This window comes from Phalangium opilio, unplaced genomic scaffold (genome assembly GCF_054372755.1).
Source record: "Phalangium opilio isolate 3A_F unplaced genomic scaffold, DU_Popi_V2 ptg000002l_1, whole genome shotgun sequence".
NCBI lineage: Eukaryota > Metazoa > Arthropoda > Arachnida > Opiliones > Phalangiidae > Phalangium > Phalangium opilio.
This window is the reverse complement of record NW_028324144.1, coordinates 12,540,279-12,558,696: the sequence shown is the minus strand read 5'-3', so window position 1 is coordinate 12,558,696 and position 18,418 is coordinate 12,540,279. Positions and strand designations below refer to the sequence as shown.

At 37.9% G+C, this 18,418-nt stretch overlaps 1 protein-coding gene across 1 annotated transcript in view; it reads left to right on the top strand.

Annotated features, from left to right (window-relative positions):
* LOC149719842 (ATP-binding cassette sub-family C member 1-like) overlaps nucleotides 1-9,456 on the top strand; it is a 30,111-nt gene extending 20,655 nt beyond the window's left edge. The window contains exons 5-12 of the mRNA XM_089863014.1: nucleotides 1,114-1,281; nucleotides 2,155-2,339; nucleotides 2,575-2,680; nucleotides 2,785-3,309; nucleotides 3,797-3,996; nucleotides 4,151-4,277; nucleotides 5,315-6,084; nucleotides 6,154-9,456. Coding sequence (XP_089719140.1) covers nucleotides 1,114-1,281; nucleotides 2,155-2,339; nucleotides 2,575-2,680; nucleotides 2,785-3,309; nucleotides 3,797-3,996; nucleotides 4,151-4,277; nucleotides 5,315-6,084; nucleotides 6,154-6,265 — 2,193 coding nt within the window. The 3' untranslated portion in view covers nucleotides 6,266-9,456. The remainder of the gene's footprint in view (nucleotides 1-1,113; nucleotides 1,282-2,154; nucleotides 2,340-2,574; nucleotides 2,681-2,784; nucleotides 3,310-3,796; nucleotides 3,997-4,150; nucleotides 4,278-5,314; nucleotides 6,085-6,153) is intronic.
* The last annotated feature ends 8,962 nt before the right edge of the window (nucleotides 9,457-18,418 follow it).

Sequence of the window (18,418 nt, the reverse complement as noted above, 5' to 3'; positions counted from 1 at the left end):
GAATCGTAATGCCGAAAAATATTAAGTATTTCCATTTAATATTCTGCAAAAAGAAAATGTTATCGTTTTGTAAGAGATCTTTTCATCCTACTCGCTTTATTTTAACTTTAATATGCGTGTAGTGTTTCGATTCAGATGCAATCTTCATTACTCGTTCTATATTAACTCTCACTTGTGTCAGTACATAGAAATATGTTTATCTTAAATAATTAATTAAATATAAATGATATTAATTATTTTAATCGCCAGTAAATAACTTTAAAAATAGTTTAATCGTTTAAAATAAAGTTCTTCCTATTATCTTTCGAAACTTTGCTAATATTGACGTTTAAAGTGAAGGGTACCCCTCTTGCCCGCTTTCTTCAAATTTTGGGGTATATATACGATTGGTTTCCATTATAATAATAGATAAAAACGCACTCGCGTGAACCGATGGTGGAAGCCCTGCCATTGGGAGGCTAGACGTTTCTCGTAACCCTAGCCGCTCGCCGCGTACATCTTAAGATGATGGAGTAGAAGCCAATGTTACAGATTGGGGTCTATGTGGTATAGACGAAAGACCCGTAGATGGTGGTGTTTGAAGCCAATGTTGCAGATTGGTGTCTATGTGGTATAGACGAAAGACGAAGAACAGAAGATGGTAGTGCTTGGAAGCCAGCAAGTACAGGCAAGTGTCCATGTGGGATGGACAAAGACTAGCAGATTGTGGTCCTTAGAAGCCAGTTAGTAAAGACTGGTGTTGGTAGATGAATGGCCATTTTTCCGTGAACCGCGAACGCGTTCCGGAAATCGGGTATTTGTTTGCTCCGATTTGTAAACTGCGAACGCGGTCACGTGGGGTCTTACAGACAGACAGACACGGCCGCTGTAATACCTCTCCGTGACGTCATCGTCAGTCGGAGAGGTAAAAAGTACAAACTTTGCTCGTTCGAAATTAGCCTGTTCCTCATTTATTTTGGCCATATTCCGCTTGAAGCGTCTCGTTTCTTCGGAGAGGAAAATTTTCAGTTTCTTCCAAACTTCTATTCCTCAACCTACTTCTATTTATATTCATAGTTCCATAGATGTCTGCTATCGTTAGTAATGTGTTCATTCACTAATTTTACACGATAGGGTATCAACTTGAGTGGTGGTCAGAAGCAAAGGGTCAACGTGGCCAGAGGAATTTATCGCGATGACGATGTTTATCTCTTTGATGACCCTTTGGGCGCGGTTGACTCGCATGTGGCCAAACATCTCTTCAACGAAGTCATCGGACCAAAAGGATTTCTTCGAAAGAAAGTAAATAACGCTACTCTGAAAACGCTAAGAGACCATTAATGAATGGTTGACATGTAATTCCGTTTAAATCCCGGTAGCAGTTGAATATGTTGACCCGTATAGTAGTCGATGTCTTTACTATGAAAAGAATTTCAGCTGACATTTTATGTATAAATATTTAAACGGAATAGATTTGGATTTAAATCCGTGCAATTGCACGCTTCAATAATAACGGTTCCAAAAGCGATCAATATCTAAGATGTTGTAAGTATGAATATGTATAAATACTACGTATTCCTAACTAGGCCAAAAAAGCCACCAAAGATGCGATACAGTCGCGGATATTAGGTGCCTCCAAATTCAGTCCGAACTTCGAAGTGGCAAAAAGGAACTATATCTCTACCAGTGATTCTGAGCTGAGTTTGAAATTGCAGAGAGAAAAAAACGAATTTCCCTCTCACTCAAGGTTAGGGAGATTAAAAAATTCCAATTTCCCTCTCACTGAAGGTTAGGGAGATTAAAAAATACGAATTTCCCTCTCACTCAAGGTTAGGGTGATTAAAAAATACGAATTTCCCTCTCACTCAAGGTTAGGGAGATTAAAAAATACGAATTTCCCTCTCACTCAAGGTTAGGGAGATTAAAAAATACGAATTTCCCTCTCACTCAAGGTTAGGGAGATAAAAAGTCATATTTTTATCTCTTCCCTACGGGGGCTTAAAGCGAAATGCCTTGTTCAATGTAAGAGATGGAAATCCATAATACGTAGTATTTATACATATTCATGTTGTAAGTGACTAGCAAATAAACCCTTATGAGTCTTTCGCTTTTGAAAGCTGTTTCTGTTTAGATTTTCCTTGCTCGCTCGACAAACAGCAATTCAATCTCTTACAGACGAGAATTTTGGTGACGCACAACTTGAGCTTCATCCGAGAAGTTGACGAGATCTTCTTCATGAACAACGGACGAATCATCGAAAAGGGAACCTATGACGAAATCATGAGTCAACATCAGGGAATGGCCAGAGATTATTTCGCGCAACACATTAGTGACATGAGCGACAAGAATGAAGAACGGTCGTGAGTAATTTTGTATCTATATGTACATTTTCTACATGGCAGAGAAAGCGAAAAACGTTTGAAGTCATAGAAGTTAACCATGCACTGTACAAAATAACTGGGAGAATTTGTTTGCAATTGGCATTTAGGATGTGCTGTTTGTAGAGATAGCACTTATTTTAAATTTCTTTACTAGATTCTTTCAAGTTAAACACTCTTTGCTATTTTATAAATTTTGGTAACGCGATTGTTGTAGTACTTTAAATATGAAAGCTGAGAGATTTCATCTTGCATACCAAGGAAAAGTCTCACATGAAGATGAGGCTAAACTCATGACTAAAGAGACGCTCAAACAAGGAAACGTATGTGCTCTTTAATATACGAAGGGAGTGTGAACTCTTCTTCTTACGAAGTAATTTTCTCTGCACACATTTTTCCTCGTGATAATGTTATTGGGCATTTGCAGATTTCCGTATCACAATACAGACAATATTTTAAAGCTTACGGTATAACGTGGTATGCGATCGTCAATGCAATGCTAACCAGTGCTGTAGTCCTTAATTTTGCGTCAGTGTACTGGCTGTCTCTGTGGTGTGCGAACTCCAAGGAAGATTTTAAAGCGAACCCGGACTTAAAGGCAACCCTTATTGCAGTCTTAGTCGTTCTTGGTCTAAGCCAAGCCACTACCGTATTTCTGAATAATATAATCAACGTCTTACGCAGTCTACGAGCGGCAAACTGTCTACATGGGAAAATGCTCGACAGCGTATCTCGTTCTCCCATGTCCTTCTTTGACACGACTCCCGTTGGAAGGATACTCAATCGTTTCTCCCAAGATATCGACGCCCTCGACCAGCAATTACCCGCAATGTTAATGGCAACCAATGGCGGATTGATATATTTTGTTTTTTACATCTTAGCAATTTCAGTATATTTACCATTATTCATAATTCCCTGCATTGTTGTTGTCGTTGGATACATTTTACTTCAGGTAGGAACTAGCTTTTAGTCTCCTGTCAAAAGTAATTATTCAGTATTACTGATTTTGTTAATTGTCGTGGTTAAACACGCAATTCGTAACGAGTGAGGGGTAGCCACTTCTGATCTTTAATAATCTGGGAGTTGGTTGCATTGGAGCTCTTCAAAATGAGGCTATGCAAAAATTGAAAACATACCCATAAACATTAAAAATAGGCCATATTATTTTCGTTGTTTTCTAATGTTAACAGACATTTTACATGATTTTTGAGGAAGTTTTATGAAGCGTAGAAAATCTCTAAAGGCGACGGGAAAGGGGCCTTGGCGCCACGACTTAAATACAATTTCTCTTAAAGTGTTTTGACACTAATGTATTTTATTGCAAAATGTTGTAGATGGCACCAGCATCTTAACCGTGGAGTGCTCACGCCCACTTCTGCGATGAAATAACTTCAAAATATCGCATTAAAACTAAAGATTTTCAAACAAATCTTTTGCAGCGTTTCTTGATGTTGAGCAGTCGTCAATTCAAGCGGATAACTAGCTTGAGGAATTCGTTCCTATTTTCGCACGTGGGAGGATCAGTTGCTGGCAGCACTGTCATCAGGGCGTGTGACGCCGAAGGGAACTTCGAAGGACACTTTTTAAAACTGATCGACGAATGCACTGCCGCTAATTACATGATGAACATGGCGCAAAGGTATTTTTGTAATTGCGTCAATAAAGCCTGGTTTCTGTTGCGTTTTTTCGTTTTGAAGCAACAACCCTTTCGGCACCTATTTTCACCTTTGGGTTGAAGGGCGCTATGGATGCAAAACAAAGCCGACATTCATTAAAATTCCATTTTTTTTCAGATGGCTGACAGTACGCTACAATATTTTGAGCAATTGCTTGATGTTTTGCACCGCAATTTTCATCATTTTGAGCAAAGAGACTTTGTCAGCTGATTTTGTAGGATTGATCTTGGCTAATGCCGATCGGGTAAGCGGTACCAATGACGACCAAACGAGTAAATCAAAATCTCCGCTGGTTTTTCTTTAAAACCTTTTATATTGAAACTTCGGACAAGTAAAATAAGGACTTAATTAGCAAAGAGCATCTATAGGTGGAAACAGAAATTGAAAAATCATTGAAATCGGGCTTTAGCGAGAATGTAATTTTAAACCTACAGTCGCATTTTTTGTATGTTTTTTGTAAAGTATAGAAGCTAGTTTCGCTAACATTCTGGTACGTTTTTAAGAACGCTTTTAATCGTCATTTCATGACGTGGTATTGACGAAAGTTTTTCAAACTGCACGTGATTTATCTCCTGGATAGAGGGTAGGAAATTTGGGAAACGGCCGTGACCAGGCACCCTATACCCTATAGTCTGTCAAACGAAAGAAGAGCCCTGAGAAATTCGTCCAAATTGATGTCGCCACCATCGACCCCATAGTACTTTATCAACTTGTTTTGTTTTGTCAATAGTCGGCTGTAATATAGTCGGCTATAAACAGATAGGCTTAATCGCAATAGAACCAATACATTTTGCAATATATATTTAATATGTTTATATTTCATGGTTTTTCACGATCATCGAGTATTAAAGAATATAAAACAAAATTAACGACAAGACACCAGTTTTATCTTTGTTGAACTAGCATTGCAATATATTTTAATGACATAATAGCAGACTATATTACAGACGACAATTGACAAAACAAAACAAGTTGATAAAGTACTATGGAGTCGATGGTGGCGACACCAATTTGGACAAATTTCTCAGGGCTCTTCTTTCGTTTGACAGACTATAGTTGATCGAGACTTTTGTTTTAAATTACATACTTTTGATGATATACCATTATCTTTACATTTAAGTCGTTATCAGCTTTCTTCTACAGGGCCGGTAGGCCCTTGTAGATATGACTTGATCCCGTTTTGTAACGTTAATCTTTGAAAGATGTTATATTTTTCAGTTCAGTGGAACAATTATTCATTTTCTACTAATTAAATACTTATTTCATATTTTTATCTAACAGCTTGTGCAATATCTGAAAATGTTCATCGCTGGCTCTACGGGTTTGGAATCAAATGTCGTCTCTGTAGAAAGAGTTGACGAATACTGTCGTTTGGAGTCCGAGGCCGAATGGGAAAAACCAGAATGTCAACCGTCTGCTGACTGGCCTCAACGGGGACAAATCATATTCCATGACTACAGCACCAGATACCGAGAAGGATTGGATTTGGTTTTGAAGGACATCGATGTCAGGATCGAAGCTGGAGAGAAGGTGGGCGTGGTGGGGCGGACAGGAGCGGGAAAATCGTCGCTGACGCTGGCGCTCTTCCGTCTCTTCGAAGGGGTGCGCGGTCAGATCGTCATTGACGGAGTGGAATTGGAGAGATTGGGTTTGTCTGATTTGCGTTCTTGGCTGACCATCATACCCCAAGAGCCCGTCCTCTTCTCGGGCACACTCAGACTCAACCTGGATCCCTTCGGTCAACAAGACGACCAGCGACTGTGGGCCGCCCTGGAACACTCGCACCTGAAATCGTTCGTAGCATCTCTCGAGCAGGGACTGGATTACCCAGTTTCCGAGGGAGGACAGAATCTGAGCGTCGGGCAGCGTCAGTTGGTCTGCTTGGCTCGAGCTTTGTTGAGGAACACCAAGATCCTGATCTTGGACGAAGCCACGGCCTCGGTCGACATGAACACCGACGATCTCATTCAAGAGACCGTCAGGAAGGAATTTGCCCACTCTACCATTATCACCATCGCGCACAGAATAAACACTATCTTGGACTACGACAAGTTAGTTTAACTACCTATGAAACCGGTTAAAAATTATGGGCTAACTTTTAGTCATTTAACTCTTTATAGGGTGATGGTTCTCGATCAGGGCCGAATTACGGAATTCGACTCTCCACATGCCCTCTTGAAGAATGAGCAATCAATGTTTTACGATTTAGCCAAAGATGCAAATATACTCTAGAACTCTACATCACCTTTATTGTAATCTTTTCAATCAATGTTCGACACTTTACCACCACCATCTTCTGGTCATTTTTTTGTCCATCCCACATGGACACCAGTCTGTACACCTGGCTTCTACACCACCATCTGCTGGTCATTGTTTTTGTCCATCCCACATGGACACCAGTCTGTACACCTGGCTTCTACACCACCATCTTCTGGTCATTGTTTTTGTCCATCCCACATGGACACCAGTCTGCACACCTGGCTTCTACTCCATCATCATCCTTAAGGTTAAGACATACGCGGCGATCGGCCAGGGTTACGAGAAACGTCCGGCCTCCCAAAGGCGGGGCTTCCACCATAGGTTCACGCAATTGCGCAGTTCTTATCCATAGCTGCGATTCGAAACCCTTATATACTACCTATTTGAGTAAGGCGAAGCAACCGGCGTATGCTTCATTTCAAACGCCAATATTAGTCAAGTCTCTCAAGAATGTTTATTTGTTCTTTGTCAACACGATGTAACGCTCAATAAGGCGAACAACTAACGAAGAAAATATTTAATATTAATTATATTTATTTTAATATTTAAGATAATCTTGTTTCTCAACTCTAAATTAAAACGGAAAGAGTTAAAAAGGAGTCTATGTTTTAGTCTGTGTGTGTTCGTCCGTTGTTACATTAGTGCACCGCGTTAGCAGTTCGCCTTGTGTTTTGTGGAAAGAAATCCTACAAAACTTTAATATTTGGTTTTCTCATAATGTAATATTAATATATGGAAATATTTTTCGTAATTTCGATGCCTTTAGTAGTTTTGTAGCTATAAAGCTCTGTTTCATTTTGATATCCCAAGAATATTTTTTTATATTATTATTTGAAATGGATGTTTATATATTACTTAAGCATCTGTTTATAGGAAAATCCTTTCTATAGTGATTACAAGAAGAACGCTGCTATGTTGATCAAATGAACTATTATTTGTTATTTGGCCTAGTGAACCAAAAAGTAAACGCTTGGGTTTCGTTTCTGTTATGCAGAGACATTAACGGTTCAGAGTGAGCCGAAAGTTAAATACACTTTCAAATAATTAGGCTTAGATTTTATAATCATGGTGGAAATCTGGGCCGCGTTAAGCAGAGCTCAGCGCTGTTAGCAGTGTCCTACAGAACGGAATTTTGGTTTTGAATTTTGACGTCACGGTGCTCAGCGCTGAGCCAGCGCGGCCACCAAAGAAATTAGTCGGATTTTTGGATAACGTGACGTAAAACGCGTAGTTCTCAGCTTGGCGAAAAAAACATGGAGGAATTAGTACAAATAGCTCTTGCTGATTCTGATGGGACTATAGCTATTTAATTGGCGTGAAACCAGTTGATCACGCGAGAATTTTAAGAGACATGTTAGTTTCTATTTTTAATTATAAAAGTTGTTCTTATCTATCTCTATAATTATGTTATCATACAATTTTTGTTAAGCCTTGGTATTTTGCACGCTTTTATGCGCTAGTGTCATTTTTAAAATACCGATGACCGGAGAAAAGCTATGATGACAGAGCTCACCGGTAAACGTTTTCCAAAATCCGCTGTCTTTTTTGGTGAGCTCTGCTGAACGCAGCCCAGATCAGTGAAAGGTCTTATCGTAATCGGATTATAGCTTCATGTTTTCATGCTTTTAATGGTGCGCATTTACTTTCAGTGAGTGTAGGCACAAAAAAGCTTTGGTGTTATGTAACGTTAACAGTCATGTTGACAAACTAAGAAAATCGTTGAGGTGAAACGAGAGGATAGTGTTTACATGGCAACCCTGTTGTGAATATGACTTTGAACATAGAGGGTATACAGTTGAGGAGTAGAAAATTGGGCCTTTACAAACACGTAAAGGTAATATCCCTCCAAAGTTTTATCTCTTCATTTCCCGTTTTTCCCCCATAGGATGATTTTAATGTGTACAAGTATATCCTTATTGGATGTAAAATGTCGTCTGATTTACAGTACATTTGCTATGCTTTGTATACTACTTTAATATTTCATAAATTTTAACTTCAGTAATTATTCATAAAATCAAGTTGGGAAAACCAAAATATTACCTCTCCGAGTCAAGAGGTCTACTACTACAAACTTATTTACCTACATATGGAATTATTTATCTTTTTTGAAGTAAAAATTTACGAAATATTGAAGCAGTATTCCAAGCATAGCGAATAATACAGTAAAGCAGACGACATTTTACATCCAATAAGGATAAATCTTGGACACATGGAAATCAGTCAATGGGGAAAAGATCAGGAAATGAAGTCTACGCTTCAGCAGTTTACCGTATTATATAATTAACATTAATAATAGTTAAATCGTTTAAAATAAAGTTATACGTATTATCATCTCAAACTTTGCTAATATTGACGTTTAAAGTGAAGGGTAACCCTCTTGCCCGCTTTCTTCAAATTTTGGGGTATATATACGATTCGTTTCCATTATAATAGTAAGGAAAAAGCGCAATTGCGAAAACCTTTGGTGGCGATCCCACCTTAGGGAGGCTAGACGTTTCTCGTAACCCTAGCTGATCGCCGCGTATATCCTAAAACCAAACGATGATAATGGAGTAGAAGCCAATGAGACAGATTGGTGTCTATGTGGAATAGACGGAAGACCAGTAGATGGTGGTGTTAGAAGCCACAATGTACAGACTGGTGTCCAAGTTGGTTGGACAAAGACCAGAAGATGGTGGTGATTAGAAGCCAGTATGTACAGACTAGTGTCCATGTGGGATGGACGAAGATCAAAAGATGGTGGTGATGAGAAGCCAGCAAGTACAGACTGGTGTCCGTGTGGGATGGACAAAGACCAGAAGATGGTGGTGTGAGAACTCAAGTAGAGGAGCCATTTCCGTGACTGTGAAAGCAGTTCGGAAATGGCGAACACGTTTGCTCCGATTTGGAAACTGCGAACGCGGTCACGTGGGTGTAACAACAGACACACACACAGACAGACAGACAGACAGACACACACGATCGTTACAGAACCTCTCAGTGACATACGTCACTCGGAGAGGTAAAAAGAAACATTTCCATATCTGGGTAAATAAGTTTGTAAATATTCCTCCTCTTGACTCGGAGAGGTAATATTTTGGTTTTCCCAACTTGTTTGTGCTATGATTCCTATGAACTATAATAGACAAGCGAGACGTCTGTAGTGTATGGTAGTTGTATTTAGAACGTTCGGCATAAATAAATAATGAAAAGCTGTAAAATGACTCCCTCCAACTCCGGAGCAAAACAAAATAATAATATCAATTATTCCTAATACAGTAATCAAAACTGAACTGACAGAGAACCACTCGTGAAATCCAGGGCACATAACGCTAAGAAGTCATATATGAAGTCATTTGTAATCCCAAACAAGACATTTGAAGTTCATTGAAATAGCTTCTAAAACCCCTCAAAATCTCTTTCAAGACAAATTCAAATTTTTAGAACTTTTCCATGCACTGTAAAGATATTAATCTACAACAAAACTCCTCGATAAATTTACTATAATATTAACACTATACCCGTAAAAATATAGAAGCAACACGTTGTCGTTGGCTTACACGTTTCATATATTCCATTTTATTAAGAACGTAGGATTCTAGGATTCGCGGAACCAGATCTTAGTTTTTGAAGCCCTTGGCAACGATTTTAGGCATTGCTGTGCCAAACTTTAGCATGCTTTAAAGCGAGAGAGAAGAGCAAAGTTACGTTAAAAGCACCGAGAATGTAATAAGAGGAGCAGAAGATTAAGCGTTTAGATCTAATTTTAATAAACTAGATCCGGTTTGTGGCGATTGGCTTATTCCTATTCCTCTCATTGATTGGGGCTTACCCCGAATCCAGCATCCTGAATTCACCACCTGTGCGAAACTCAAATACTTCCGTAATTAGAGGGTCAAGATCACTTCTTTGTTGAATGATCCACCCTTTCTATATAAATTCGATTTAACACAATTATTTTGGTAAAAATTCTTTAAAATTATTGTGCTGTTTTTCATTGTCTGCTAGTTGATTACAACCATGGAGTAATGTTTTAGGAAACCCAATATCATTTTAATTCTTATTCATGGCAGCTTAAATTTAATCCAGGAAATCTACTCCATGAAAAACGTCAATGGAAAACGGTGTAAGATTTACTTTAGACTAATTTTACTTTTATTTAAAAAACAACCTAACCGTAAGTGATTTGCGCCTCGGTTAAGATAAAAACTTTCCTGGTTTTTTTAGAGTTACTGTAGCACGCGTAACAATTTTTTAATGAATTTTTCTAGTTTTCGTGAATATTTCAAAACCATAAGTTCATAAGATATGTTCAATAAGTTAGTCACCGGTAACTGAGAGCTTGTCATGCAGTGACGTAGGTGAAACGTCATCGATTCTCGTAAAGCGACGCCCGGTGAGGCGCTGTTAAAGGCTTACTACAGACTAAATGGGAAGATGAACAGCAAAACCGATTTAAGTCAATTCTAGCTTATCGTTCTCGAACTATCTCTCAGTTAAGTCTCTAGCATTACGAAGTATAGGAAGTGTCATACTACTGGAACACAACTTATAAACTTATGCAACTTATATTTTTAAGCTTTTAAGGAAATAAAAGTATTTTTGCTTGACTCGAGAAAATAATTGGAATATTGTAGGAATGGGTAGAGCTAGAAAGGGGGTGTAGCATTTGATCTGTGAGATTTTCCGCTCCCAATTCATACCATTGTTAAGGAAGACTGGACGAGTACCGATATTGCGAGGTGATTTTCGAATAGATTCTGTCCTTATCACTGAGCTGCGTGCTACTAGTAATGTTAACAGACGGACCACAGTTAGGTTTAATTGTAATCGTAGATGGTAGTCTCGTTTGTGCTCGCCCCGCTTGTAATTTGTAACAGGTTTAAGCTTGCTTTAATCGGGATCTCGGCGGTTGATATTTATTAACAATCATGACGACACCGCTTGTAAAACAATTTGGAATTTGCAAGTAAGTGCTGAATAATTATTATTATATTAATTTTGGTATTAGTTTATTTAATTAAGGGTAGGATTTTATGTTATCTACCTAACCCAACCAACACTTCATTCGGAAAAATGAGACCACGGTGAGTTCGAAAAAAGCGGTATACGGACTACATACCCCCAAGACTAAAGACCCTCGGTCATAATCCCCCCATTTTTAAAAACGTACAAAATCCCCCCTCTCTCAAGACAAAATCCCCCGGTCATTTTCCCCCATCCAAGTTAAGAGTACAAAATCCCCCCACTATCAAGACAAAATCCCCCCACTCTGTAGACAAAATCCCCCTACTCTCTAGTCAAAATCCCCCTACGCTCTAGACAAAATTCCCCGGTCATAATCCCCGGTTAGGTTTGGTTTGGTTTGGTTTGGTTTGGTTAGGTTAGGTTAGGTTTGGTTAGGTTAGGTTAGGTTAGGTTAGGTTAGGTTAGGTTAGGTTTGGTTAGGTTTGGTTAGGTTTGGTTAGGTTTGGTTGGGTTTGGTTGGGTTAGGTTAGGTTTGGTTGGGTTAGGTTTGGTTGGGTTAGGTTTGGTTGGGTTAGGTTTGGTTAGGTTAGGTTTGGTTTGGTTAGGTTTGGTTTGGTTTGGTTTGGTTTGGTTAGGTTAGGTTTGGTTAGGTTTGGTTTGGTTTGGTTTGGTTTGGTTTGGTTAGGTTAGGTTTGGTTAGGTTTGGTTGGGTTAGGTTAGGTTTGGTTGGGTTAGGTTTGGTTAGGTTTGGTTTGGTTAGGTTTGGTTTGGTTTGGTTAGGTTTGGTTTGGTTTGGTTTGGTTTGGTTAGGTTTGGTTTGGTTTGGTTAGGTTTGGTTTGGTTTGGTTAGGTTTGGTTTGGTTAAGTTTGGTTTGGTTTGGTTTGGTTTGGTTTGGTTAGGTTAGGTTTGGTTAGGTTTGGTTAGGTTTGGTTTGGTTAGGTTTGGTTAGGTTTTGTTTCGTTAGGTTTCGTTAGGTTTGGTTAGGTTAGGTTAGGTTTGGTTAGGTTTGGTTAGGTTTGGTTAGGTTAGGTTAGGTTAGGTTAGGTTGGGTTTGGTTAGGTTAGGTTAGGTTAGGTTTGGTTTTGTTAGGTTTGGTTAAGTTTGGTTAGGTTTGGTTAGGTTTGGTTAGGTTTGGCTAGGTTTGGTTAGGTTTGGTTAGGTTTGGTTAGGTTTGGTTAGGTTTGGTTAGGTTTGGCTAGGTTTGGTTAGGTTTGGCTAGGTTTGGTTAGGTTAGGATAGGTTAGGTTAGGTTAGGTTAGGTTGGGTTGGGTTGACACGCAACAGTTCTTGAGCTGTATCGGAAATAATTTGGCTTGGAATTAAGAAAATCTACTTTCAATATTAAAGAATATAATTATTAAACGCATGATTTGATGTTTTTTTTCCTTATAAATCTTCATATAAATTGAAATCGTTCTCTAGGTTATTTTGTCGTAAACACAGTTTTGGGCAGTGGCGTCGCTAGGCGTTTTTTGGGGGGGCTATAGCCCCCCAAATTCCAAACTTAGCCCCCCCCCCAAAATAATCCGTAAACCCTACCAAAAATTGCTGTTAGCAACCTAAAATTCCGTAGCAATATATTAAAAATTTTCAATATCAAACAGTAAAATTTTGAAGAAAAAAACAGATGGAAACAAGTAAAATGTTTCATGTTCTTTCCCAATAGTGTGGACTTAAAGCTAACCAAAACTAAAAATAAACCTAAGACGAGTGAAAATCCTTTATAATCGGTTCCGTAGTCCTTATCAATAAAAGGTTGTACATCTTTAAAATACGAATAATTATTCTTTGACACAAATTTACGGATAGTTTTAAAGGTCTACACATTTTCCAAAGAACCCATTATGCAATTTTTAGCCACATTGTAGTATACAATAGGATCTTAGTTTGACCCGAGCCGTAGTAGTACTGGCCGGGGTTTTCGCTTTCGTTATCGTCAGATTTTAGCTTAAATGGAACCAATAGTGGTAGCTGAGCTCAGTTAGAGATTTTATTTTAATTAAAAAATTTTCACACCGCACCCGGGAATTGAACCCGGCTGGCTGGCGCAGCAGTAAGACACGCTACCACTGTGGGGTCGGACACTTCTGATTTTTTGCTTAGGGTCTTTGAATTTTTTTCTTTTTATTTATGTGCTAATTAAATAGATAATGATGTGGCTACTATTAAGTCACAGCCCTTGGGCCATCTTGTTTATATTAAGTTCTTATAATAACTTTAAAATAGTTTGCCCAGATTTAGCCCCCCCCCTACGCTACTGGTTTTGGGGGGAATTTGTGCTGGGGCTGGGGGTATTTTGTCTTCGGCATCCATTCGGGGGGAAATTGTACGGGGGATTTTGTCTCCTACCTGAGGGGATTATGTCCTTTTCTTCTCAAATGGGGGGATTATGTCCTACATTCGAAAAAAGCAGTGAAAACTTTTAATCCTACCGCAAGTTGATCAATGAGAAAAGTAAATTTATTCGCATACATACAGTTTTTAAATTTTCCAAAAAATGCTTGACCAACTTTCGGTCAAATTTTCACTGCTTTTTTCCAACTCTAATTAGTCAGAATGAAGTGTTGGTAGGGTTTGATAGATAAAGCAAAATCCAACCAAATGGGGGTTATAAACTTACTAAAGTCTTAAGATTCAGAACCATTCAAAAACTATGCTATGCTATGCTAATTACCAGCGTGTTAAGCGTGGTTTTCACATGACCGAAAACAACAACTTAGCGTAGTTCCCGCAAATAATGCACTGTAGGCAATACATTAAACATTATTTCGATTACAGCAGTCTATTGCATTACATATCTATTATTCACGTTATCAATCCTGCGGTAGGATTTTACTTTTCTTAACTAACCCAACCAACACTTGATTCTGACTAATTAGACCACGGGGAGTTCGGAAAAATAGTGAAAAAATTCTAAACCCGCCGCAAGTTGGTCAAAATTTTTTTTGAAAATTTGAAAATTGCATGTACCCGGGGGGGGGTAAATATAATAACAAGGACTCGCGACGGAAATCAGGGAGCACACACTGCGGAAAAATAGCTATGAAATTTTAAACACCCGCTGAAACATTTTCAATTCTCATACCAGGATAGAAAAATATTTGAAGCAAGCTCCAATTTTAAAAGTAAACAACGATATTTTGCTAAATTGCGTAGATTATTTCGTAAGTAAATGAAGATAAACAATAATATTTTGCTAAATTGCGTAGATTATTTCGGAAGTAAATAAAGATAAACAATAAAATTTTGGAAAAGGCGTAACATTATTTGGGAAGTAAATGAAGATAAACAACAATATTTTGGAAAAGGCGTCATACTTTACAGCAATATTTTGGAAAAGCCGTCATATTTTACATCAATAATATTATAGAAAAGGCGTCCGATTTTTGAGCAATATATTGGAAAAGGCGTCAAATTTTACTGCAATATTTTGGAAAAGGCGTCAAATTTTACTGCAATATTTTGGAAAAGGCGTCATATTTTACAGCAATATTTTAAAAAAGGCGTCATATTTTACAGCAATATTTTGGAAAAGGCGTCATATTTTACAGCAATATTTTGGAAAAGGCGTCAAATTTTACAGCAACATTTTGGAAAAGGAGTTCTACTTTTCAGCAATATTTTGGAAAAGGAGTTCTACTTTACAGGAAAATTTTGGAAAAGGCGTCATATTTTACAGCAAAATTTTGCAAAAGGCGTCTTATTCTTTTTGAAATATCTTAACACAAACAGCGATATTTTGTAAAGGGTTTCAAATTACCAGAGAAGAACTAAATACAATTAGAAATTCCAAATATATTTATGGCTATGCCGTAATGTATTACCCGAGAAACACCACTTGGTGGAGGCCACACTTCGTTTCTCACGGAGAGTTTTTTTATATGATATTGCTGTAAAATTTGACGCCTTTACCTAAATATTGCTGTAAAATTTGACGCCTTTTCCTAAATATTGCTGTAAAATTTGACGCCTTTTCCAAAATATTTCTGTAAAATATGACGCTTTTCCAAAATATTGGTGTAAAATTTGACGCCTTTTCCAAAATATTGCTGTAAAATTTGACGCCTTTTCCAAAATATTGCTGTAAAATATGACGCCTTTTCCAAAATATTGCTGTATAATTTGACGCCTTTTCCAAAATATTTCTGTAAAATATGACGCTTTTCCAAAATATTGCTGTAAAATTTGACGCCTTTTCCTAAATATTGCTGTAAAATTTGACGCCTTTTCCAAAATATTTCTGTAAAATTTGACGCCTTTTCCAAAATATTGCTGTAAAATTTGACGCTTTTTTCCAAAATATTGCTGTAAAATTTGACGCCTTTTCCAAAATATTGCTGTAAAATATGACGCCTTTTCCAAAATATTGCTGTATAATTTGACGCCTTTTCCAAAATATTGCCGTAAAATATGAGGCCTTTTACAAATATTACCATTTACTTCCAAATAATTCGCGCAATTTTCCATAATTTTGCCTTTGCGTTCATTTGCTTCCCAAATTATTTGAAGCCTGCTCCAAAAACTTGATGATTACTTCATTTACAACCCAAATAGAATGCAACCTTTTCTGAAATATTTCTCAACTAAAGTCAGCCTTTTCCAAAGTTTTGATGATTACTTCATTTACAACTCAAATATAATGCGCCCTATTCCTAATTTTTTTCTCAATTAAAATCCACCTTTTCAAATATTATTATTTAGGGTTCGGTTTGGTTACTTATTAGCTAATTTACCACCTTTTCCAAAATTTCTGTTTGCGATTAGGCCTAGTTACTTAAAAACCAATTAGTGCCTCATTTCTCAAAATATTGTTTTACTTTTAAATACTTCCCAAAAGTTTTAATGCTTGTTTTAGAAACTAAAATATCGCTAATGTAATTTTCGCCATTTCTCGCCTATATTCTCCTTTTCCTTATTTTTGGCATTTCTAAATTTTTCTTTACGCAATATTTTGGAATTTTACACAGATTACGTTTCGATCTCAGTACCAAAAATGAATGGTTTTGTTAAATTCAGTAGGTCTTAAAAATTCCATAGCTATACTTCCGTCGCGAGTCCTTGAAGTTCTTATAGTTGCCCTCCCCCCGGCATATTATCAATGATTGAGTGCATATTGCATTTAGTCTATAGCGGTAAGTACATGCAGTTTTAAAATTTTCAAAAAATATTTTGACCAACTTGCGGCGCGTTTAGAATTTTTTCACTATTTTTTCCGAACTCCCCGTGGCCTAATTAGTCCGAATCAAGTGTTGGTTGAGTTAGTTAGGTAAAGTAAAATCCTACCAATCCTGCAACACAATATGGTAGGAAACATACTATTTTCAGTGGAATAATACTATCCCATAGAAGCTATTGGCCACAAATACCGAAGCCACCCTGTATATTATACATGGAGGAAACTCACGTATGACTAGCGCGAGTTCTCGGGTGAACTTGAATTACACCAGAAGTAATATAAGGGACTAGAAGTAAAGTGCACTAGCATTAGTAATAGATCCTGGCACTAGTGAACAAATTTGAGGATTTTATGCCGCTTCCATCGCACCTACACTAGAGAGGAAAAAATTGGTCGAGTTCCAAAAACATTTCCTAGCCCTTTCCCCTTAACCTAAAGCCGCGGAACACGGACGCTGGTGCTTGAATCTAGTCCGGCCGTCTACCGCCGCGAGCGTCTCACGTTTTGGATAGATAATTCAGAAACCGCTAGCAGAGGGCCAACCGTTGGTGTGTTATCAAGAATATTCACTTTCGCCAAGTGAAGAATTTGGTTGCCTCGATACTTCTAGTCCCTTATCTTACTTCTGATTACAATTATCAGCTTTGAACAATGAAAGGTGTGATCGCTAACACCGAAAAATATTCCAACGCCCCGAAATACCTCAGAAGTCCAATGATTTAGTCAGACATTGAAAAGGTAATGGGGACTTACCCACCATAGAAGTAAGAGAGAAATAGAGACTTCGCTTATTAAACACCATACCGGACACTTCGGAAGGCTTTCTGTTATCCCTATTTGGCTTTGCTAAAGGCGTGTATTGTATCTTTAGCAGGAGCAGATGACAAAGGAGTCTCGGACGCTAGCTTCCATAATGTAGAGGGCAATGGCATCCGCGAACGTCACGATTATTAACCAAAATCATTACGCCAGTGCCACCTCTCGTAGGAAATTTGAGCTTTATTTTCTAACCAATAGCGTGGCTGCAAAGTCTCGAAAGGAGATCTGGGAAATCGCGTCTGGAGCCTCCCTTTATAAATACGTATCGTCTGCTTATAATTAGTATAGGCTTAACGAGTATTAGAGCTAAAAAAACGGCGTTTTATTCATTTTTTGGACTAAAATTGATAATGAAAAGCCCAGTGAGTAAATTATGTACACTATTAAAAAACTAAAATGTGTTTCAGTACCAAATTTTTCTAGATTTCTTCTTGAATTAACTGATAGCTACAAGAGGCTGGGAAAAGAAATCACTCACGATCTTTTAAAACCCAAAAAGTAAGAGATAGTGATATCGTTTTCCAACATCTTGTAGTAGTCAATTAATTCATAAGAAATACGGAATATTTTGGCACTAAAACACATATATAACATTGTGTTTCGGCATCTTTTAAAACCTTGCTTTTATCTTTTGAAAACCCGAGTCCAATCATTCCAGTGGGCACAAATTGTTAATTAAGCCTTGGCGTACCTGGCTTTTTATGTGTTTATCTGCTAGTTTGGACGTACTTTGACTATTTAGTAGGTTTAAAGTTACAAAATGTAGTCTTATCTTTTATCTTAACACCAACGGTTACAGCTGTTTGAATAAAGTAATTATATTGTGTATATTTATGTCGCGAACGGATGAGACGAACCTCAGAAGCCACCGTTAGTCCGTTATTACAAAAATAAATTCCCAGCAGCCTTTGGTGCCAGATATAATCCACCAAAAGCATCGTCTGCTATTCTGTCTGATAGCGCCTCTATGGCAAACGATACCACTACAGCTGTGACGTACGCGGGTCCCATTGCCCTCTAAATTGTGGAAGCTAGCGTCCGAGACTCCTTTGTCATCTGCTCCTGTCTTTAGTTATAACCTTCTTAGGTTGATCGTCTAATATCGAGCTATCATCGACTGGGTCTTGTCAAAGGTGACATCGTTGCTGTTTGGGGTAAAAACTCGTACGAATGGATTTTGACA